At 44.3% G+C, this 18,753-nt stretch overlaps 1 protein-coding gene across 7 annotated transcripts in view; it reads right to left on the bottom strand.

Moving 5' to 3' along the window:
- Window positions 1–18,753, bottom strand: part of PHACTR1 (phosphatase and actin regulator 1) — a 565,331-nt gene that overhangs the window by 121,764 nt on the left and 424,814 nt on the right. For 6 of the 7 annotated variants that reach the window (XM_056132319.1, XM_056132324.1, XM_056132320.1 and 3 more), the window contains one exon: window positions 6,331–6,411. The exons of the other annotated variant lie outside the window; for it this stretch is intronic. In XM_056132319.1, coding sequence (XP_055988294.1) covers window positions 6,331–6,411 — 81 coding nt within the window. The remainder of the gene's footprint in view (window positions 1–6,330; window positions 6,412–18,753) is intronic. 7 annotated transcript variants of the gene reach the window in all.

Genomic DNA, 18,753 nt, shown 5'->3' with positions numbered 1-18,753 from the left:
TTTCCTCTCTACCCACCTGGACCACTTGGAAAGTGCACGGGGTGGGGGGGTGGTGGTGGTGTGGGAGACAGAATTGAACAGATAAAGTCTGATATGAGCACATGCTTATGATGCATGTGCTTGGACCTTTCCAGTTCCCCCAGGCAGTCATCAGCCTGCACCCAAATCCCACTTGACCTTCATGGCATGGAAATTAATCCCCAGCACCTGATTTCTATTGGTCTGAGGATGGAGTGGATAAAGTTTCTCTTTGTTGGGGAAGGAAGTCAGTAACTGCCTCTTCTCAGGTTGGTTATCACCTGCCTCCACAGAGAAGAACTTCAGGAAGAAGACAGTGAGGTTAAAAATGGGGAAAAAGAGAGTAACAGGCTCAAGAGAACATGAGCTTTGTCAGGTGGAGAGAGCTGAGTACATGTCCCAAACAAAACTGCCAGCAAATTCCCAAGACGGGGAAGTGCTCCAAGTGTTCACATCTCAGACAGAGGTATGGGTTAACCTCGAAATGGGAATTTGTACACTGTTGCCTCTGCCAAGGTAGTTTTCATACAGACAACCTTTCCTGGGGGTTATGTGCTTGTTGCTATAATTCCATTGAACTTTTGGGTTGGACTAATACGTCTCTTTTTATTCTTTAATCCCCATTCCCCTCTGCACTAGGGCAATTCATCACATGAGGTGGTGAGCTGTTACACGGATGAGAGTGGGCTTAGAGCAAACACCCTTTTCATTTTCACACAGTGACTCCAAATCACGGCTTTTGAGATGCCACTTCTAGGTGAGACATCAGAAACACACTGTGCCCAGTCTATTCCCCTGGTAAGAGGTCTGAGCAGCACTTCCCCTAACCTTCAAAAACTGCAAATCTGCACACTTGGGAGGCCAGAGAAAAAAGATGGGGTTTAAGTATGCTCCAGCCCGCAACATTCGTTTCTTCCTATAGAGGGGATGGAAGAAGTTTTCTTTGTCTTAAATTGAGAGGATGACCTTTTAATTAAAATACCAGGCATTTTTCTTCTGAATGCCAGAGGAGGGGAGCGCACAGCCTCTGCAACAGAAAGTCATCAATTCCTGGATCTTCTGCTTCTGTTTACAGTGTAAAAGAACACCTTCCAGCAGATTCGGGAAGAATGCACACAATCAGAGCTCCGTTATTTCCTGGGAGCCGTGATCTCGAGTTCCCAGCACACAGGAAGAGCGAGGTACTCACCAGCACATTGGTGCTCTATATTCTCTATACTCTCTGTGACTCGGTCCTTCCCTCCCAAGTCGTCTGACCCCCAGGTATGGCTGTGACTCACAGTGGCTTTGGACAATCCTACAGCATATGCATGTTCAGACTTCCACTCAGCTGTAGCATTATGTCACATACACAAGTCAACCCACTCTGCAAAAAGGGATGGTTTCTTTTTCCTTCTCTCCCTTCCTTGGAGGTGTTTTTTTCCATGTGGACTAAGCTGATTCTGGCTAACCACAGCAGCAATGGGCATTGCAATATAGCACAGAGGTTTCATGGGGGAAATCCAGGGACAAAAGCCAGCAAAAGCACCATGTATTTCCCTATGTTCTTTAGGTACAGCATGGGTTGATATGTAGAGATCATTTTTAAAAAATAAGCCCTGGTAGCAATATTTATTATCTTCCGACTATCAATACACAACCTATGACAAAGTTCTCCTGCTTCCTATCAACTCCCTATGAAAGACAGAAGATCTCAGCAAGGGGGTTAGGTGACACACTTATTTGCCAGATGTCCTTAGGCAAGTGGCTAATCTCCCTGAGCTTGTTTCAATACCACACTGGTAAGGTGACAAGGAGCTCGGCCAGGTGACCTCAACCAAGTGCCCTTGCTAATGTGGAGGAATATCACCCATTTTGTAATGGCCAGAGAGTTCATTCTTTGCAGGGTGCTTTTCTCTAAGATGCTTCAACGACATACTTGAAAGTAAAATATTTAGCATCTTATTTATTGTCATTTAAGTAGCACTGTAGCACTGCCCTCCCGTTGTTCATTGATTTGCTTGAGCGGGCACCAGTAACATCTCACAACAAATTTGGGAGACTTGTTACTGTTTTTGGCATATTGAATACGTCACGGGGAGCTTGCCAGGCTTTTGCCTTGCGGTCAAGATACTCTCGGTAGCTTGCTGGCCTCTCTGAGAGGGGCAGAGGAATCAAATCAGGGTCAACCGTGTCAGCCGCGTGGAAGGCAAATGCCTTACCCACTATAAGTGGGGAAAAAAATCATGGATCACAAAACTGAATAAATAAGGGACCAGTCAGAATGCCTGTTGTTCTGAATTGTGCCAACACCAATTAATATACTGAGTCACAGGAACATGTGAGATAAGCCTCAGGTTTGCATTTGTTCTTCCTGTGAGTATGTCCTGAGCTCCAACTATATCCTAGGTACTGTAGTTGGTATGTGGGCAACATCAGTGACTAAGATTTCCCCCCACTTCCCACCCCATGTTTACTTCAGTAAGGAGACACTGATGGGAAAAGTTCACGTGATCAGTCATTTATCACACAGACTTGCAGTAGTGAAGTGATAAAAAAGAGTAGAGAGGGTCAGAGTGCTTAAGCCTCATCAACTCAGAACTTTCCCCAGCCCCATTCTTATAAATCTCAAATCACTACAATCCTTGAATCTAAGGGTATTACTAACCAAATCAGTGAGGTCAAGAAGCTAGAAGGAAAAGCTTACCTACCAAAGACGAGCTGCTTTCTACCACATTAGCCATATCATGCCAGCAGGCACCACCGCAGTGTAAACCGTGGCCTGTCCTCTGGGCTGTGTGCTGGTCACCGGCTGACAGTAATTACTGATCAGCGGGCAGCGGTCAGGGCCAGGGTGATTCTGGTGAAGAAATTCCTCTGCCAGGTGGCAGGAGACATGTGTGCCAATGTGAGAGGGTTCAACATGAGAAATCACACACCAGGCAATATTGGAGAATTGCCTCCTGCCTGTGGCGTTCATCTCTGAACCTGCCTGAAAGGCCACAAGAGCCTCTTGCTGTTCTCTCAGATTCTCTCCATGGTGGAACTCAGCTTCCCCATCAATAGGCCAGCAGCCGAAAGCAAGAGGTTTTGATGTCACAGGAAAAGAGGAAAACACTAACACGGGGCAGAGGCTGAGAGGAAAGGGCAGCTTGACTTCCCAGGGCTCTCAATGTTCCCCCAAAGGGAGACACTTTGTGGAGGGCTCCAAAGTTCCTTTCCAACCCCTGGGCCTGGGGACACATGAAAAGTATCTTAAGAAAAGACTTAATGTTCCTGTGGTGAGATATAACAATTTTCACAATTTTTTTCCTTTATGGAAACATTTTTTTAAAAATCATTCCAATAGCCATTTGGGGGTAACAAATGATATAAAATAAATTATTGTGGGTCTGCTGTGGGGGCAGGCTTGAGGGGTGATTGAGAAAACAGAAACAATTGTAGAAGGAAGGTGACGGTGCTGGTGGGATTGGTGTTGAATACTGAATGCCTGTAACAAATCATTATGAACAACTTTGTAAACCACAGGGTTTAAATAAAGTGGTGGTGATATTGGTGGGGGAAGTTTCTCAAGACCTAGAACGCAAGAAGGTGACCAATGATGACAACTCCTGGCATGTAAACGTTCTCAGAGAAGGGGGTCTGGGGTGATGGCCACATGTCATTAGGGGCAGAATCAGGATGCCCTCAGGATGAGAGGTTGAGATTCAAACATGCAGCATGACCTGATTTGGGGGAAGGGTCATTAAGGAGATTAACTGAGATTATGTGAAACCTTAAGGGCGGGGCCCTAATCCCCTGGGATTGTTGTTTTGCATCACAGAGATTTAAGGGGTGTGATTCACAGAAGAACACCACAAGGATGCCCTCAGTCAATCCTGTCCTACCTTGAGCTTTCAGCAGTGAGAGGAAATACACACCTGTGCTTTCCATGGTATTTTGTGTTGGCAGTGCTGGCTGATGACCCACGTGTGTTAAGTTATGGGACGTTCGTGATGGCGATGTCACCCACACTTTCAGGTTAAAGATGGAGTCACAGAGCAGTGAAGGAAGCCAGTGAAAGAAGCCCAGCTGGAATCTGAATAATGGCTGCCTGGCCCAGGCTCCTTGGGGCTGGTATCCTGGGATATCAGGAGAGAGTGGACACCGCTCTCCTCAGGAAGACCCAGCCAGCACGTTGTTCTCCAGCTACTATGCTCCAAGTTCCGAATCCTAGTCCCTCTCTTTTCTGTTCTGATCACCATCCAAACATGAAATGTTTAACGTTTTCCTTCTCTGTAAATGGATGCTTCTGCTCCAACAATCAATGACTTCTCTGGTTCAGTCAGGGAGTTACCCGGTGATATTCTCCTTAACCCAGCTCTTTTATATAATGGAACTAATAAATGCCAGAGCAGAACCTCTTCTCTAGAGTATTCCTGAAGTTTTGCAGCAAAACATATAAAGGTTGCAGGAAGAAAGAAGCTGAGGAAAGAGGTCATTTAACCACATTGAAATGGGATTTAGCTGTGACAATTCTCCTTATTTAGGTGCTCAATGCTAGACTGTAGAAATATTGCTGAAGTTGAAAGATGCTGTAAATGAAGAAGGTAAAGCAGCTTGTGATAGAACAAGGGGAGTTAAGGTCAGGAAAGGGGAGGGCATGGGGGGGACTGACCATAAAACAAGCCATTGGGAGAAAAGTGTCAAAACTGTCCAATCCTTTTCCCTGGAGAGCTTAATCAACCAAAGAAGTCTGGAATGGTCTTCCACATGAGGAGCAGGATGAAGCAGGTTTTTATGGCTATTCCTTGGACTCAGATAATGACAGCTTTGGGGAGAAATGGGACAACACCCCTCAGCCATGTCATAGGACAGGGCCAGTGAGGTAGCACCCTCTCTATACATGATTGTGCAAGGTGACAGCTGTGCCCAGATAAATTGCTTCCCAATGTGGCAGTGACCTGAACAGGCCAGGAGGTGGGAGAAAGGAGCTGAGGAGCGGCAATGGACACAGGGGGAACTGCCAATCAAACCCACAAGCATAAAATGGGCACAAAACCAGCCTAGACCATTGCACCCAGCAATATGGACCCTGAAGATAGAATATAGATTTAATAATGTAGTTACCCTGATAACACTGACACTGGCCCAAAGTAACAAGATGTGTGTGAGAGAGAGTGAGTGAGAGAAAGAAAAACAGAGAGATAGAGATGGGGAGAGAAAGAGAGAGACAGAGAGAGAGAGAGAGAGAGAGAGAGAGAGAGAGAGAGAGAGAATAGACAGAACCTGCCCTAGAATTAAAGTCTGTCAGTACACTTAAAGCATTTAGAGGGTGTGTGGGGTCTGTGGGGTGAGGGTTAGATAGGGGTGAGGAGGGTTTCTGCAGGGGGAGGAAGAGAAGACAAACAGAGCATGGTTTACAGTAGCAGAGCTTGGCTGGAGAGATAGTACAGTGGATCAGGTGTTTGCCTTGCATGTGGTCAACCTGGGTTCAAACTCTGGCACCTTATCTGGTTCCATGAGCACAGAACCAGGAGTAAGCCTGGAGCAACACCAGGTGTGATTCTCTCCCCCCCCCAAAAAAAAAACCCCAAACAAACCAAAACAAAACCGCAGAGCTCTCAGTAAAGAGGAGTGAGAAATACTTACCGCACTCTGTCACTCATGACCTACATCCATACTGAAAGGCAGAAATTCAATAATGCAACACAGGAGATTCATAGACAGAATTCAACACAGCAATTCATAGACAGAATACAACACAGTAATTCATAGACAGAATTCAATAATTCAACACAGTAGAAGTCATTGGCAAATGCTTACGGACATATACATAAAGCATCTGAATTGTGTAAATATTATCCTGGAGAATATCTATGTGTACAGGTAGATGTTGGAATTTTCTCCACTCTAATTTTTTCCTACCATGGGGAGAGACATTGCCAAAACTGTCAGTTATGGAAATGTTAGTTAGATATTTGTGGCATTTCACATGTGCTTTAGGAAACCCCAGTCCTGAAAGCACCTAAGCAATTCGGTTCTCTCCAGTGGTACACATTGGAATGCCAACAGCTCTCAGCCACAGATTCCTGGACCACAGCGATCTTCTTACCATCCTCTGGTCGAGGTCCACTTCCAATCTGGCGCTGCCCCCAAGGGGGCTTTAATTCTCTCCCCTGTCGGGCAGAAAGCTTGAGCTGTTTCCTACATTCCCTTCTCTCTCTCCAGAATTATCCAGAGTTGCCAAGGTTCCATTCTTGGTCTAGAAGGCGGAATTGACCTCGGAGAGATTCGCAACCAAGATCCCACAAGGCTCTGGTGGCGCCCTGGGGAGGGGTGTGCTCCCCTTACCTTTATCATAGATTTCCTTCAAGACTCCCCGCTTTATCAGCTCCTCCCTGCTTTGCCTCATTGATATTTTCCTCTCCAGGGCTACAAGCAAGAGACAAACAGAGAAGCAGGTGTGAACACAAGGTACAGACTGTTAGCAGGGGCCCTAGTTTAGTACAAGCAGAGACAGAATGCACACACAGGGGCAGAAAATCATTCTTCCCTGAAGAAACGAGACCCACTCCTGGGCTTTGACACTTGAAGCAATTTCCTTGGCAATGGAAACCCTTCCAGATCACCTAGGAGGCAGCATTAAGAAGTTTTTCTTGGGGTTGGAATGATAGCACAGCGGATAGGGCGTTTGCCTTGCACGCGGCCAACCTGGGTTTGATTCCCAGCATCCCATGTGGTCCCCCAAGCACGGCCAGGACTAGTTCCTGAGTGCATGAACCAGGAATAATACCTGTGCATCGCTGGGTGTGACCCAAAAAAGCAAAAATAAAATAAATAAAAAGTTTTTCTTTATTAATGGCTAAGAGGCACAGTCTTGTCAGCCAACATGTCCTAGAGAAGGTTACCAAGCCAGAGGAATGACCCCCAGATCTCAGTTTACCCTCTGTGGCTCAGCCCGTGCTCCTGAGCATGGTGTTCGTTCCCGGGGAGGATTGTCTAGTTCATACACACGACCTGTTTCATACACATAACCTCATGTCTCAAAAAATGGCATGAAAATAGAGCCCTCCCCAAAGCTCTCTGGGTGGGTGTCACGATTCTGATGATTGCCTGGGGGTGGTGGGAGGTCTCTGGGGAACAGGTCACCCACCCACTGCCTCTCTCTGGTGTCCTCTGCAGCTGATGGCTGATGACTGATGGTAACTGATGACACCAAATATGTGTACTGTGTCTCAGCTGCTCACCTGAGCCAGATGCTCAGGCAGGTGCGGACTGGAGGGTTCCCAGGGAGCCTGTCAACTCCCTGGGCCTGATGGAAGGAAGTGAGGTGGAAATGGAGTCAGGGAGCCGAGGAGTGTGGGGGAGGGGTAGCCAGCAGGGCAGGCGTGAGGCTCACAGCAGAGCCCAGAGCAACCAGCAAACTGCAGATGTATCTCAGCTACTGGGTAAGCACTGAGAGGAGGTGAGAGGTTCCTGCCTTCACTTTTGTCAGCTGGAGGCATCCTTGGGGTACAGAGTTCAAGAGCCGTGGGTGGGGGCAGGGGGTTAGTGATGAGGGGGAGGGAATCAGCTGTAAAAGAAGCAAACAACTTCAGGCAGACAAATTCAGATGCAGAATTAACACACAACACTCAGCTCGACAGTATTTAGCGCAGAGAAAGTGAGTATGAGGAAGTGAGAATTGCCATCTCACCATTAACCATGGCGTGGGACCTCGGGGAACACACTGGCCTATCCAGCCAGACAGACACTTAGCACTCCCCAGCCAGCTGTGGGTTTAGACAAACTCACGCTTTGCTTGAAAGCACACCATGTTGAAAAGCACTGAGTACTTATTTGGGGAACTTCCTGTTTGGTATTTTATTTTGAGGTGGAATATTTTATTTTCGCCAACATTCTCTAAAATTTCTAAAATGCTCCCAGATATATAAGCACACACACAAACTCACCAAACATAAAAAAAGCCACAAAAGTCACTGTAACAATAAAAAAATTGGAAAATAAAATCTGCATTAAAAAGAAAATATATAGTAAAACAGCATATTGTGACTATTTAGAAAAATTTAAGTATTTGTGGAGAATATATATCATAAGAGTCCTATTATTACACATAATAAATAGAACAACTGTATATAGATTATTAAAATATAATCCCTATATATAATACATGAAAGAATAAAAGAGATGGGAAAAGAAAGAAAATTTTATATTATCATTTTTAATGCTATCTCTACAACCTCTATACCATTTTTAAGGTTGGGCTGCAATAGAATTGTTTGTATTTTTAATGCTATATTGGGACCTGAGAGATAGTGCAGAGGTTAAGGCACTTGCCTTGCATGCAGTGGACGCTGTTTTCATCCCTGGCACGACATATAGTCCCCCAAGCATCACCAGGAGTAATTCCTGAGCACAGATCCAGGTCTAGGAGTAAGCCCTGAGCGCAGCCAGGTGTGCGCCTCAAAGTCATCCCCCCATAAATGAAATAATGAAATGTTATATTTTATTTCTTGTTTTTCACTGTTAACGATGTATGAAACAGAAAAATTGATGAGAATAGGCTGCATTCTTGGAAGGCTTGAGACCTTATCAGGAAAAAATGGTTATATATATACACACACACACACACAAATACCTGCCTAGGGCAATAAGAAAGGAAGGCTGGGGGTTAAGGGAGGGGGTAGAATCCCCTGGCGTGGGGTATGTTTCGGGGGGAAGGAATTCTGGGAGCCACATTTAGCATGATACAGTGGCTGAGCACAGAAGAGATCCTTTGCGTAGGAGAGAAACAAAGGAAAACAGCAGGCTGGTGGATTTGAAAGTTCTGCTCAGTTTCTTAAAAGCCTTCCTTAGCAGCCTAATGGGAAAAAATTGTTTAGGTGATGAGAAGCAAGTTTATTATTATTATTATTATATTATTTTGGCAGGGGGCACATCTAGCAGTGCTCAGGGCTTACTCTTGTCTCTGCACTCAGGGATCACTCCTGGTGGGGTTAGGGACTCCTACGGGTTGCCAGGAATCAAACCTGGGTATGCCTCAAGCTCCCTATCTACTATACTCCGGCCCCAAAGCAGTGGTTTTGAGTAAGAAGTTGGTTGACAGGTCATTTGGGTGGAATAAAATCACCCCCAAATGCGGCATAAAGAAGCACTTTGCCATTCTGAATCGAGGCACAGGAAAGAAACAGATGACTCTTCAGCAAAATGAGATTTCCCAGGGGCTTTTGAAAACCACAGATTGACAGAGGCGGAAGCACTGCCCAGCCCTGAAGGAAGTGCACGCCGCAGACCATACGGGTGCCAATGTGGACATGACTTGTGGAGGTCCTGGACATACAAACATGGACATACAACCCTCTGCTGTCTCACAGCATTTGTGTCCACAGAGAGAGACACCCCACCAGGGGCTGGAGGAGATGGTGATCCAGGCACAGACCCTGCCCTCCCAGGAAATTCAGATATTAGCAAAGAGAAAATTCAGAGATCACCAGAAAGAAATGCTGTCATCATCACAGACCGGCTGAGCACAGATGCAAAGAAAAGCCACCAGACTCTGGCACATCCTGTGACAAACACCCTCCTCTGTCCACGGTGGAAAGGTTTTCCCGAGGAAGAGACTTCCCAGTTAAGTCTGAAAGATATCTTATTTCAGTCAAGGGGAAGAAGTGGAGGTCAGGGTGTGTGTATGTGAAGGAAGCTTCCAGATGTGGCATTGGGGCAAGGGCACCTGATGGAAGGGCTCTGGATGCGGGAGGACTCAGCACCAGCAGCACTCGGGAGAGGCCAGGCAGTGCCAGATTCTAGCAAGGGCTGGCAGCTGGGCTGTGCCTTACGGGCTGGGTTATTCGAGGGAAGGTGGAAAAAAACCGTGAGGCCGGAGTAGCTGACAAGTCAGCGTGCTTGCTAGCAGGGAGAGCAGATCGGAGGGAGGGCAAACCCTTGGTGTCCCTGGGGTTCCAGCAGGAGGTAATCTGGGCAAGCCAGCCCGAGATGCAGGCAGTGAACCTGGTGGAAAAGGGGAAGTGAAGCCACGTGGGTGATCTGGTGTCACGGAACAACTCAAAGCATTTGATTGGTCCACTAAGAATGGGAAACCAGGAAATCAGGAGTGAGCACAATAGGAACTACTTCCCACTGATCATGGTCAATGGCAATCCGCCCTCTAGGATTACGGTATGGCTTTGGGTAGGATGGAGGTGAAAAAGGGAAAAGAATAGAGGGTAAATCTGGAAAAGTTAAAGAAGTCAGGCAGAGGGAACAATGCACGGGGGAAGAATGTATAATGTCTACTGCACCGGCCCCAAGGAAGCTGTAATAAACCATTGAGCACCATGGCATGAAGGGAAACTAATTCATGGGGTGGTGGTCGTTCATGGGGCAAGGGGGGGCATGATCTTTAAGAAGTGGGAAAAGCAATTAGCAGAATTTATCCCTTTGAATAATTTATCCCTTTGGGCTGGAGCAATAGCACAGTGGGTAGGGCGTTTGCCTTGCACATAGCTGACCTGGGTTCGATTCCTCCATCCCTCTCAGAGAGTCCGGCAAGCTACCGAGAGTATCCCGACTGCACGGCAGAGCCTGGCAAGCTCCCTGTGGCATATTCGATATGCCAAAAACAGTAACAACAAGTCTCACAATGGAGACGATACTGGTACCCGTTCAAGCAAAATCTATGAACAATGGGAGGACAGTGTTACAGTGCTATCCCTTTGGAAAAAGAAAATGGAAACTGTTGAATTAGATGTTTGGCCTGAACTATACATCTTTTATACTTTTTCATATAAAAGAAAAATAGAAAGTAAGGACTTAGACTAAGAAAAAAAGGGGGGGGCCTTTTTGTAAAATGTAAGCTTCATTCAAGGGCCATTTAGTGCCAAGTGGACAGAGCAATATAAAAGCCATAAGCACATGTGGGAACGTGTGGGTGGGAAATTTTCCTAGTTTTAAACCTGGATTGTGGTGATGGTTGCACACAGTTCTTAAAATCATTGAGATGTATATACAGTGGGTTAATTTTATGGCACGCAATTGCACCTCAATAGAGCTGTTAAGAAATTTTAAAACACGATGACTACAAGGGAAAATTCCCTTAATGGCAAAAATATCAGTTTAGCGGCAAAAATAGCTAAGCTAAGCAGACAATTAAAATGTATGTACTTTAGGCCACAGTAAGCAAGAGGAGGACATTATAATAACAAAGATTGGAAATAAAACAGCATATGAAAATAAATTTCCCCAAAACCTCAATTTTTTTAACCTTTCATATTCTAAACCCAAATAGAAAAAAAAAGCTGGATTCTGATTCCCTATATCAGGGAACTACAAGTGAGCAGCCAAGGCGGAGGGTTTCCAGGACCTCGTTCATGTGGACCCTGTAATAGGCTTACAAGAAGGGCCTGGGGCAAGAGCATCATCAAACCACATCACAGCAGTTGGCCAATGTGCAGAATTATTCAGGGCCACCCGCCACTGCAGCCTGGTGAAGAGAGGAGGGAGCTGACTCATTTGCTTTTGATCAGAGACAACCAAATACAAAAAGCAGCAAAGTTCTACACCAAGACATTTACACGCAGATTGGGAGTGACAGAAGATGAATAGCCTATCTCAGCAAAAGCCCAATGGCTCAGAAAAAAATCCCAGAGAGGCAAAAAAGTATAGTCGAAGTGACAATCTACACTTGTTTGTTCATTGCAGCACTCTTTACAATAGCCAGAATCTGGAACAAACCTGAGTGCCCGAGAACAGATGACTGGTTATAGAAACTTTGGTACATCTACACAATGGAGTACTACATAGCTGTTAGAAAAGATGAAGTCATGAAATTTACATACAAGTGGTACAACATGGAAAGTATCATGTTAAGTGAAATGAGTCAGAAAGAGAGGGATAGACATGGAAAGATTGCATTCATCTGGGGAACATAAAGTAACAAAATAGGAGATTAACACCCAAGAGTGGCCGAGACTAGTACCAGGAATTTTGCTCCATGGCTTGGAGGCCAGCTACACACGCTAGGGGAAAAGGGAGCTCAGATAGAGAAGGGAGCACTAAATAAAGGGTGTTGGGAGGATCATCCCAGGATGGGAGAAGCATGCTGAAAGTAGACTACAGATCGAATATGATTGCCACTCAATGCCTCTTTTGCAAACCACAACACCCAAAAGGAGAGAGAGAACAAGGGGGAATGCCCTGCCACAGAGGCAGGGTGGGATGGGGGGATGGGGGGTGGGAGGGACGCTGGAACCCATGGTGGTGGAGGATGGGTGCTGGTGGAGGGATGGGTACTTGATCATTGTATAACTGAAACCCAAGCACAAAAATTTGTAAATCTACAACTGTACCTCATGGTGTCTCACTAATAAAAATTAAAAAAAAAAAAAAAAGGACACAGGATGATGGAACTGAGAAGACACTCTGATTAGAGTGGTTGCCAGAGATGGTCACCAGGTAGACTCAAAGGATGATCATGAAGAGAATGAATCGGAGAACAGGGTCATCAGTTAAGCCCCGTAAAATGAAAACTGTTCCTGCAGTGTAATTTCCGTGCCCCAAGGAACCCATGAGACAATGCAGAGCAGCAGCTCACAGTGAACCTGTGAGACAGCCTGACAGAAAGCAGTAAATTCAGTAGCTTCACTTTCATTAATAAATATGAGAACTTGTCACAAATGAAGATATTCAAGAATATTTTCATAAAACGTATACATCTTTATATGCAAGAATGAGTTCATTAAAGTTTTTCTTAATTAAAAAAAAAAGAGAGAAGCAAAGACAGAGACCCTGGGGCTGGAGCGATAGCACAGCCAGTAGGGCATTTGCCTTGCATGCGGCTGACCTGGGTTCGATTCCCAGCATCCCATATGCAATTCCTAGCATCCTATAGGGTCCTCTGAGCACCGCCAGGAGTAATTCCTGAGTGCATGAGCCAGGAGTAACCCCTGTGCATCGCCGGATGTGACTCCTCAAAAAAAGAGACCCCAAGTTTCATCCCCAGCACTTCTGCTGCTCCTCCACTTCCCTTCCTATTCCCAGTAACCGGGTGTGGCCCCGGAAGCCTCCAACTTTGCTGCACCCAAGCTTCCAACACCTTTGGGCTTGAGAGTGGAAACTTCCCTCCCAAATGACCAACCTGAATAACACATGCAGGGGCCCTAGGGCCTCCTGAGCATTTTGGGTAGTCCCTTCCCCAGCCCCCCCCCCCCCCCCCGCCACCTACACACACGCAAAGAAGCTTCACACACAAATCCCTTTCTCTGAAGTAAGTGGAAGAAATACTTCTCAACTACTGCACCAAAAAGGGCCTCTGAGAAGCTTCAAGGATGAGCAGCGGACAGTACCTCTCAGGCTGCTGTCCATCCCTGCCTTCACGGAAACAGTCAGGCAGAGAAGCCTGCAAGGATGAGTTCTTCCTGCTTAGGACCCCTAGGTACTCACCAGGGCAGTCAGAGTAAGGACTTGCCAGTGGGCATGCAGACTGACCCATCCTGTGCCCACACCCCCAGCTGACTTCTTGGGTCCTGGAGGCCACAGGCAACTGTAGGTAGTCCCATGGCCATGATTCAGCTTGAACAGTGAGTCAGCTTACCCAGGGCAGTGCCTGCTGCTCCCCTTGGCTGCATACCACACTTCAGCTCTGTCCCTTCTTTCTTTCTTTCTTACCCCACCCCACTCCTAAGGGCCCCTCCTCTCCTCCTGGCTTGAGTGCCTCTCCCTCTGGAACCCAGAGTCTAAAACGCTTTCCTCTGTGAATGTGGTCATTAGGGCATAAAGCTTTGATTTCTTTCCATATATTATCAAATCCAAGAGCATCAGTTAGGAGATGCCCATTACTTAACTTCGTTCTAATAAAGGAAAAAATGCTGACAATCACAAGTTTAAGTCCTTACTACAATTGTAATATGCATTTCAATTTTAGGGATGCTAAAATGACAAGTCATGCTCACTCTGATGATGCTCTAAATGAGTCTGGCTGATATCTATGAGTACAGGAAGGCAGGCATGCACACTGGTTTGTGCTACAAAATCTATTTTTCACCATGAGTCGCAATAAAAAATGTTTAAAAGAGGCTCGAGAGATGATGTAGGGAGTCAGGCACTTGCCTTGCATGCAGTCAACCTGGGTTTGATTTCCAGCATCCCATATGATCCCCTGAGCCCTCTCGGAGTAATTCCTGGGTACAGAGCCAGGAATAATCTCTGAGCATTGCTGGGTGGGTCACTCCAAATAAACAAATGTTTAAATGGGGATGGAGAGATAGTAAGGCCCTTGCCACCCATGCAGTTGACCTGAGTTCAATTCCTAGTATCTCAAATGGTCCTCTGAGCATCACCTGGAATGATCCCTGTCTGCAGAGCAAGGAGTAAGCCCTGAGCACCACTGGGTGTGGTCCCCGAACAAACAAAAATATTTAAAAGTTGCTGCCTATGTTAGAATGCCCAGAATGCAAACAAATTTTAAAAACTATTCAGATTTTACCTTTTTAAAGCTAATGATTAAAAGTTTTCCCACATGTCTTTCCAGTTCTTGTCAAAATACATACAACCTGAATTTTAACTAAGTTGTAATCATCACAGAGCACAATTTCCTGTTTTCTGTGTGTATAGCTTGCTATATAAAGTTTATACTGATTGCCTTTAATGAATGCATTATGGCTAACAAAAATTGATGACATTTTTCTCATTGTATCATTACACTATTACATTACATGGGTTTCAGTTGTAAATCACTGTAAATCAACATGTGAGGACCTTCAGAAATAATCTGTTCAATGGTACTCATCCCCTATCTGTTGGCTTTCTCTGACCTGAATAATAATAAAACACACATTTTAAAGCACACCTAGACTTGCATGGGCTTGTAAACAAGATAAACGAGGAGGATTTTTTTTTATAGCTTTCTGCTCCACTCTATTCTGAAGTCTGTTTACATTGAGCAAGAGCTTTAAAAATGGGGAGCTCAGAAGCTCACAGTGCATGCTCCCAAAGCTTCGGAAATAATGAATAATGGACTGAAGAGAGTTCTTAGCTAGAATCTAATTCCTCCTCTGAGCCACCCCCAAGTCTATACTGGAGTTACTAAACACTGGTGCCCACCATCTCCCCTTACTTAGATTTCTTGTCTCCTTACCCAGAGAGGTTTGTGCTAAACTTCTCCTTTGACATAGATGAATTTAAAATAGATATTTTGGATGGGTTCCTGAATTAGATTAATTTGTTTGAATCAACTAGAATGTTCTCTTTGGCGTGGGTGGGTGGGCGGGAGTGACAGTACAGTGAGTAGGATGCTTGCCTTGCACGCAGCCAAGCCAGTTTCAATCCCTGGCACCAAATATGGTACTGGGAGCCATCCAGAGTGCTTCCTGAGCACAGAGCTAAGAGTATCCCCTGAGCACTGCCAGCAGTACCCCCCAAAACCAGTAAATAAATACAATGTTTTCTCTTTTTATTCTTTTGTCCATGCACACATGAACATAGACACATTTGTTATTTTTATTCAGGAAAACATTCTCACTGTAAATAACTCAAGATAAAAGAGGAAAAATCCCTTTTACATTATTTCTCCATCCACATACCCAATTCATCACATTTCACAACTTAACTCATCTCAAGCTTCCACTCTCTCCCTTTTCTTTTCTTCCTCCTTCTCTGCTACTTTCTCATACTCTCACAGTTTTTCTTTCTTTTTTTTGGGGGGGGAGGGGAGCACAACTGTCAGAGCTTAGGCCCCTGCTTGGTGAACCACATATAGTACCAGGATTCAGGCCAGGGTTGTAGCCACAGCCTTACGCTATGATAAGACCTTAACCCTTGTACTGTCTCTCTGGTCCTCACATTCAGTTTTTAAAAGTATAATAATTCTACTCATGTTGTTCCACAAGTCTTTTAAAAATTTTTGGTGGGGGTTAGGGGGACACATCCAGCAGTTTTCAGGGCTTACACCTGCCTCTGTACTCAGAAAACGTTTCTGGTGGTGCTCTGGGGATCATATGTGGTACCTGGAATTGAGCCAGGGCTGGCCACCTGCAAGGCAAACACTGCACCTGCTGTACTGTTGCTCCAGTACAGAGAACAATGTGAATGAATTTACTTTTTTCTCTCATGCATCACTCAACATTTTAAGATATCTCTTCAACAGTACATACAAAGCAGTCTTATTCTATTGGAATGACGCACATCTTTGTAAGGGATTTAAGTACCATCATCTATTAAGCATCTGCAACTAAAGGAAATTTACGTTGGTTCAATTTGGGCATACAAACATTGCTAATGGAACCATACTTCTTCAAGCACCCAAAGACCAGGTATAATGCTTATTTTAGAATACAGGGCTGGGTATACTGTTTGTGAGCAGGCATACTCAGTGCTCTCAGGACTGATGGAAGAAAGACACTCTTTATGCTTCATGAAATGAAGAAATAAAAGAAAGTAATGTAAATGATGAAGTAAGTCATTTGGGCCAATTCAGGAGACCCAGAGCAAAGACTTTTTTAGTTTTTTTTTTTTCTTTTTTTCTCTAGCACAGTCTATCTCTGTTGAGTTCTCTCCTCAACTGCCCTTAAATTACATTCTGTAAGGGATAAAATTTTGAAGGGGAAAACAATTGAGAAATGATGAAATTTTCAGCAGCTTACAGCAGAGTTTTATATCTTCAATTGCTAAAATAGCTAACTTGCAAGTATAATATGCAGCTTTTATCACTTTAAAGTTTTACCACTCCAGCAAAAGTGAACTTGGGCCAGAAATGTCCAACTGACAAATATAATGAGCTCCTAGCACCTAAAATGCACCTCCACCATCTTATCTCTCTTCATAAATAACGAGGAATATTAATATGATACAAGAGCTCAGAAGTAGGAACTAACACAAGATCTAGAATTACCCTATCTCCAAAGAAAATGCTTTCATTTTTTAGGATAAAGAATAACTTTCAACATTATTTTTACACATATGATATATATAAAAGGGTTCATAAGAAAAGAGAGCCAGGACTTGAAGAAATGGGATAAATCTAATTTATCTCTTCCATCTCAGAGATTAGATGGCAAATGCCAGTGAATCTTTTTACTTTATAAGAAAATTAATGAGAGATACAACAAACTTTGGTAAGGTTGTCAATCTGAATATTGGGTTGTTAAAAGCAAGGCAAAGTTTTAAAAATCTTTGCCCAGTTTAGACAGGTTGATGATAAACATATTTAAGGAAGCAAGTGAACATATATGCTGAGTATTTAGTACTAAGCAGTATGCCTTTTCTAAACAGATGTACAAGAATCCTAAGGATATCTGAATGGTTTTACCAAACGTGGAATAAACTAGGCAAAAAAGTTTTGTGATTACTTGATTACCCAAGGAAAACTTACTCAATCACTAATTCAAATGAAATTTTGTTTTATGTTTAGCAATTAAGACCAATAGATCATCAAAATCACTTGACCCATTTTGGACAACTTCTCTCTTTAAATCTAAACTCATCTAAAAGAATCTACTAGGTAAGTACATTCATCACATGGAATCAGCCTTGATCCTGCACCATCATTCTACAGAAGGAAGATCAGCAAAGGTCTAAGTAGAGAAAGAACAACATTTCCTATCTCCAATAGGGCAGCCCAGACACTGAGTTTGTGTAGTGCTGAGTAGCTAGTTTGGATAAAGTCTTCATGGTCTACTACATAGGAGATATGATCGCTGTTTGGAATTACATCAGAGTCCTTAGGAACAGCACTTCATCAAGTCTGTTTTGCAGAACAGCAACCCCCTGAAATGCCTCCAGGAAAGGGTTCTAAAGACAGTAACTCTGGAAAAGTCCATGTACCAGTGAAGAATCACAGTGCTCAATTACTTGAGAATACCTGCAGTGAAGAAACCAGTTCACACTGGGTTTCTCCCAAATTCATTTGACAATATGACCCTTTTATGGAACCCCCCAGGATTTTCACTCTGAGTGAAATCTAGGAGGTGCTGATCTAAATACCATGTTGCAAGAAGAAGATGTGGTGTTCTATTAGAAAAAGGAACCAGAGAACCACTCTGTTTAATTCAGTAGGGGCACAGTTAGACAGAGAGGTGACAAATCCTTTATAAAGAATTTTCTAAAGATGTTTGAATTAATATCGACAATCCAAACTTCACAGTTCTACACTCTCAAGTGAGGAAAGAAGACTGACCTGGGCAGTGGTCGGTCATAAAGCAAAGTGAACAGACTGTTGTCCTAGACATGGCTATCTTGCTTTCCCATGTCTCCAATGGGCTGGCCCCACATGCATCTCCCAGACAGTATCAAGATTTCCCTTGCAAGTACCAAAGTATTTGTTCAAAATGATGGTTTTGTTTTTAATATTAGACATATGCTTTTTCTGATAGTAATTTAGACATCATTTCCCCTCCAAGAGTAGAGCGTCATAGTATGGGGGCATGACCATGCATTGGCAGGCAGGGGGCGGGGAGCGAGGGGTGGTGTTCCCTCTTTCCTGGGGAAGAAGTGACAGCTGTCAGGTCCCACGGGGTTCCAGCTGCTGATTAAGTCTGTGGGAGGAAGGAAGGATCAGGGACTCATTATATGTTGGAAGCTGTATTGTTAAAAGTATAGTTTTCATAGATCTTGAACTGATTTGAATTAATCAGTTGTAACAGAATCCTCCCATCATTTGGGAAAATATGAATACAAAGTAGGTATTAAGTGTTAGGCAATTACATTAATTTTTCCACATTTGATAAAATAATGTGGTTATTTTCCTTAGTGATATAAGAGGAGAGAGGACTGTGATTCATTTCA

Source organism: Sorex fumeus, unplaced genomic scaffold (genome assembly GCF_029834395.1).
Source record: "Sorex fumeus unplaced genomic scaffold, SorFum_2.1 ptg000094l, whole genome shotgun sequence".
NCBI classification, from domain to species: domain Eukaryota; kingdom Metazoa; phylum Chordata; class Mammalia; order Eulipotyphla; family Soricidae; genus Sorex; species Sorex fumeus.
Note: the sequence above shows the minus strand (reverse complement) of the source record. Positions and strands in the feature narration are given on the sequence as shown.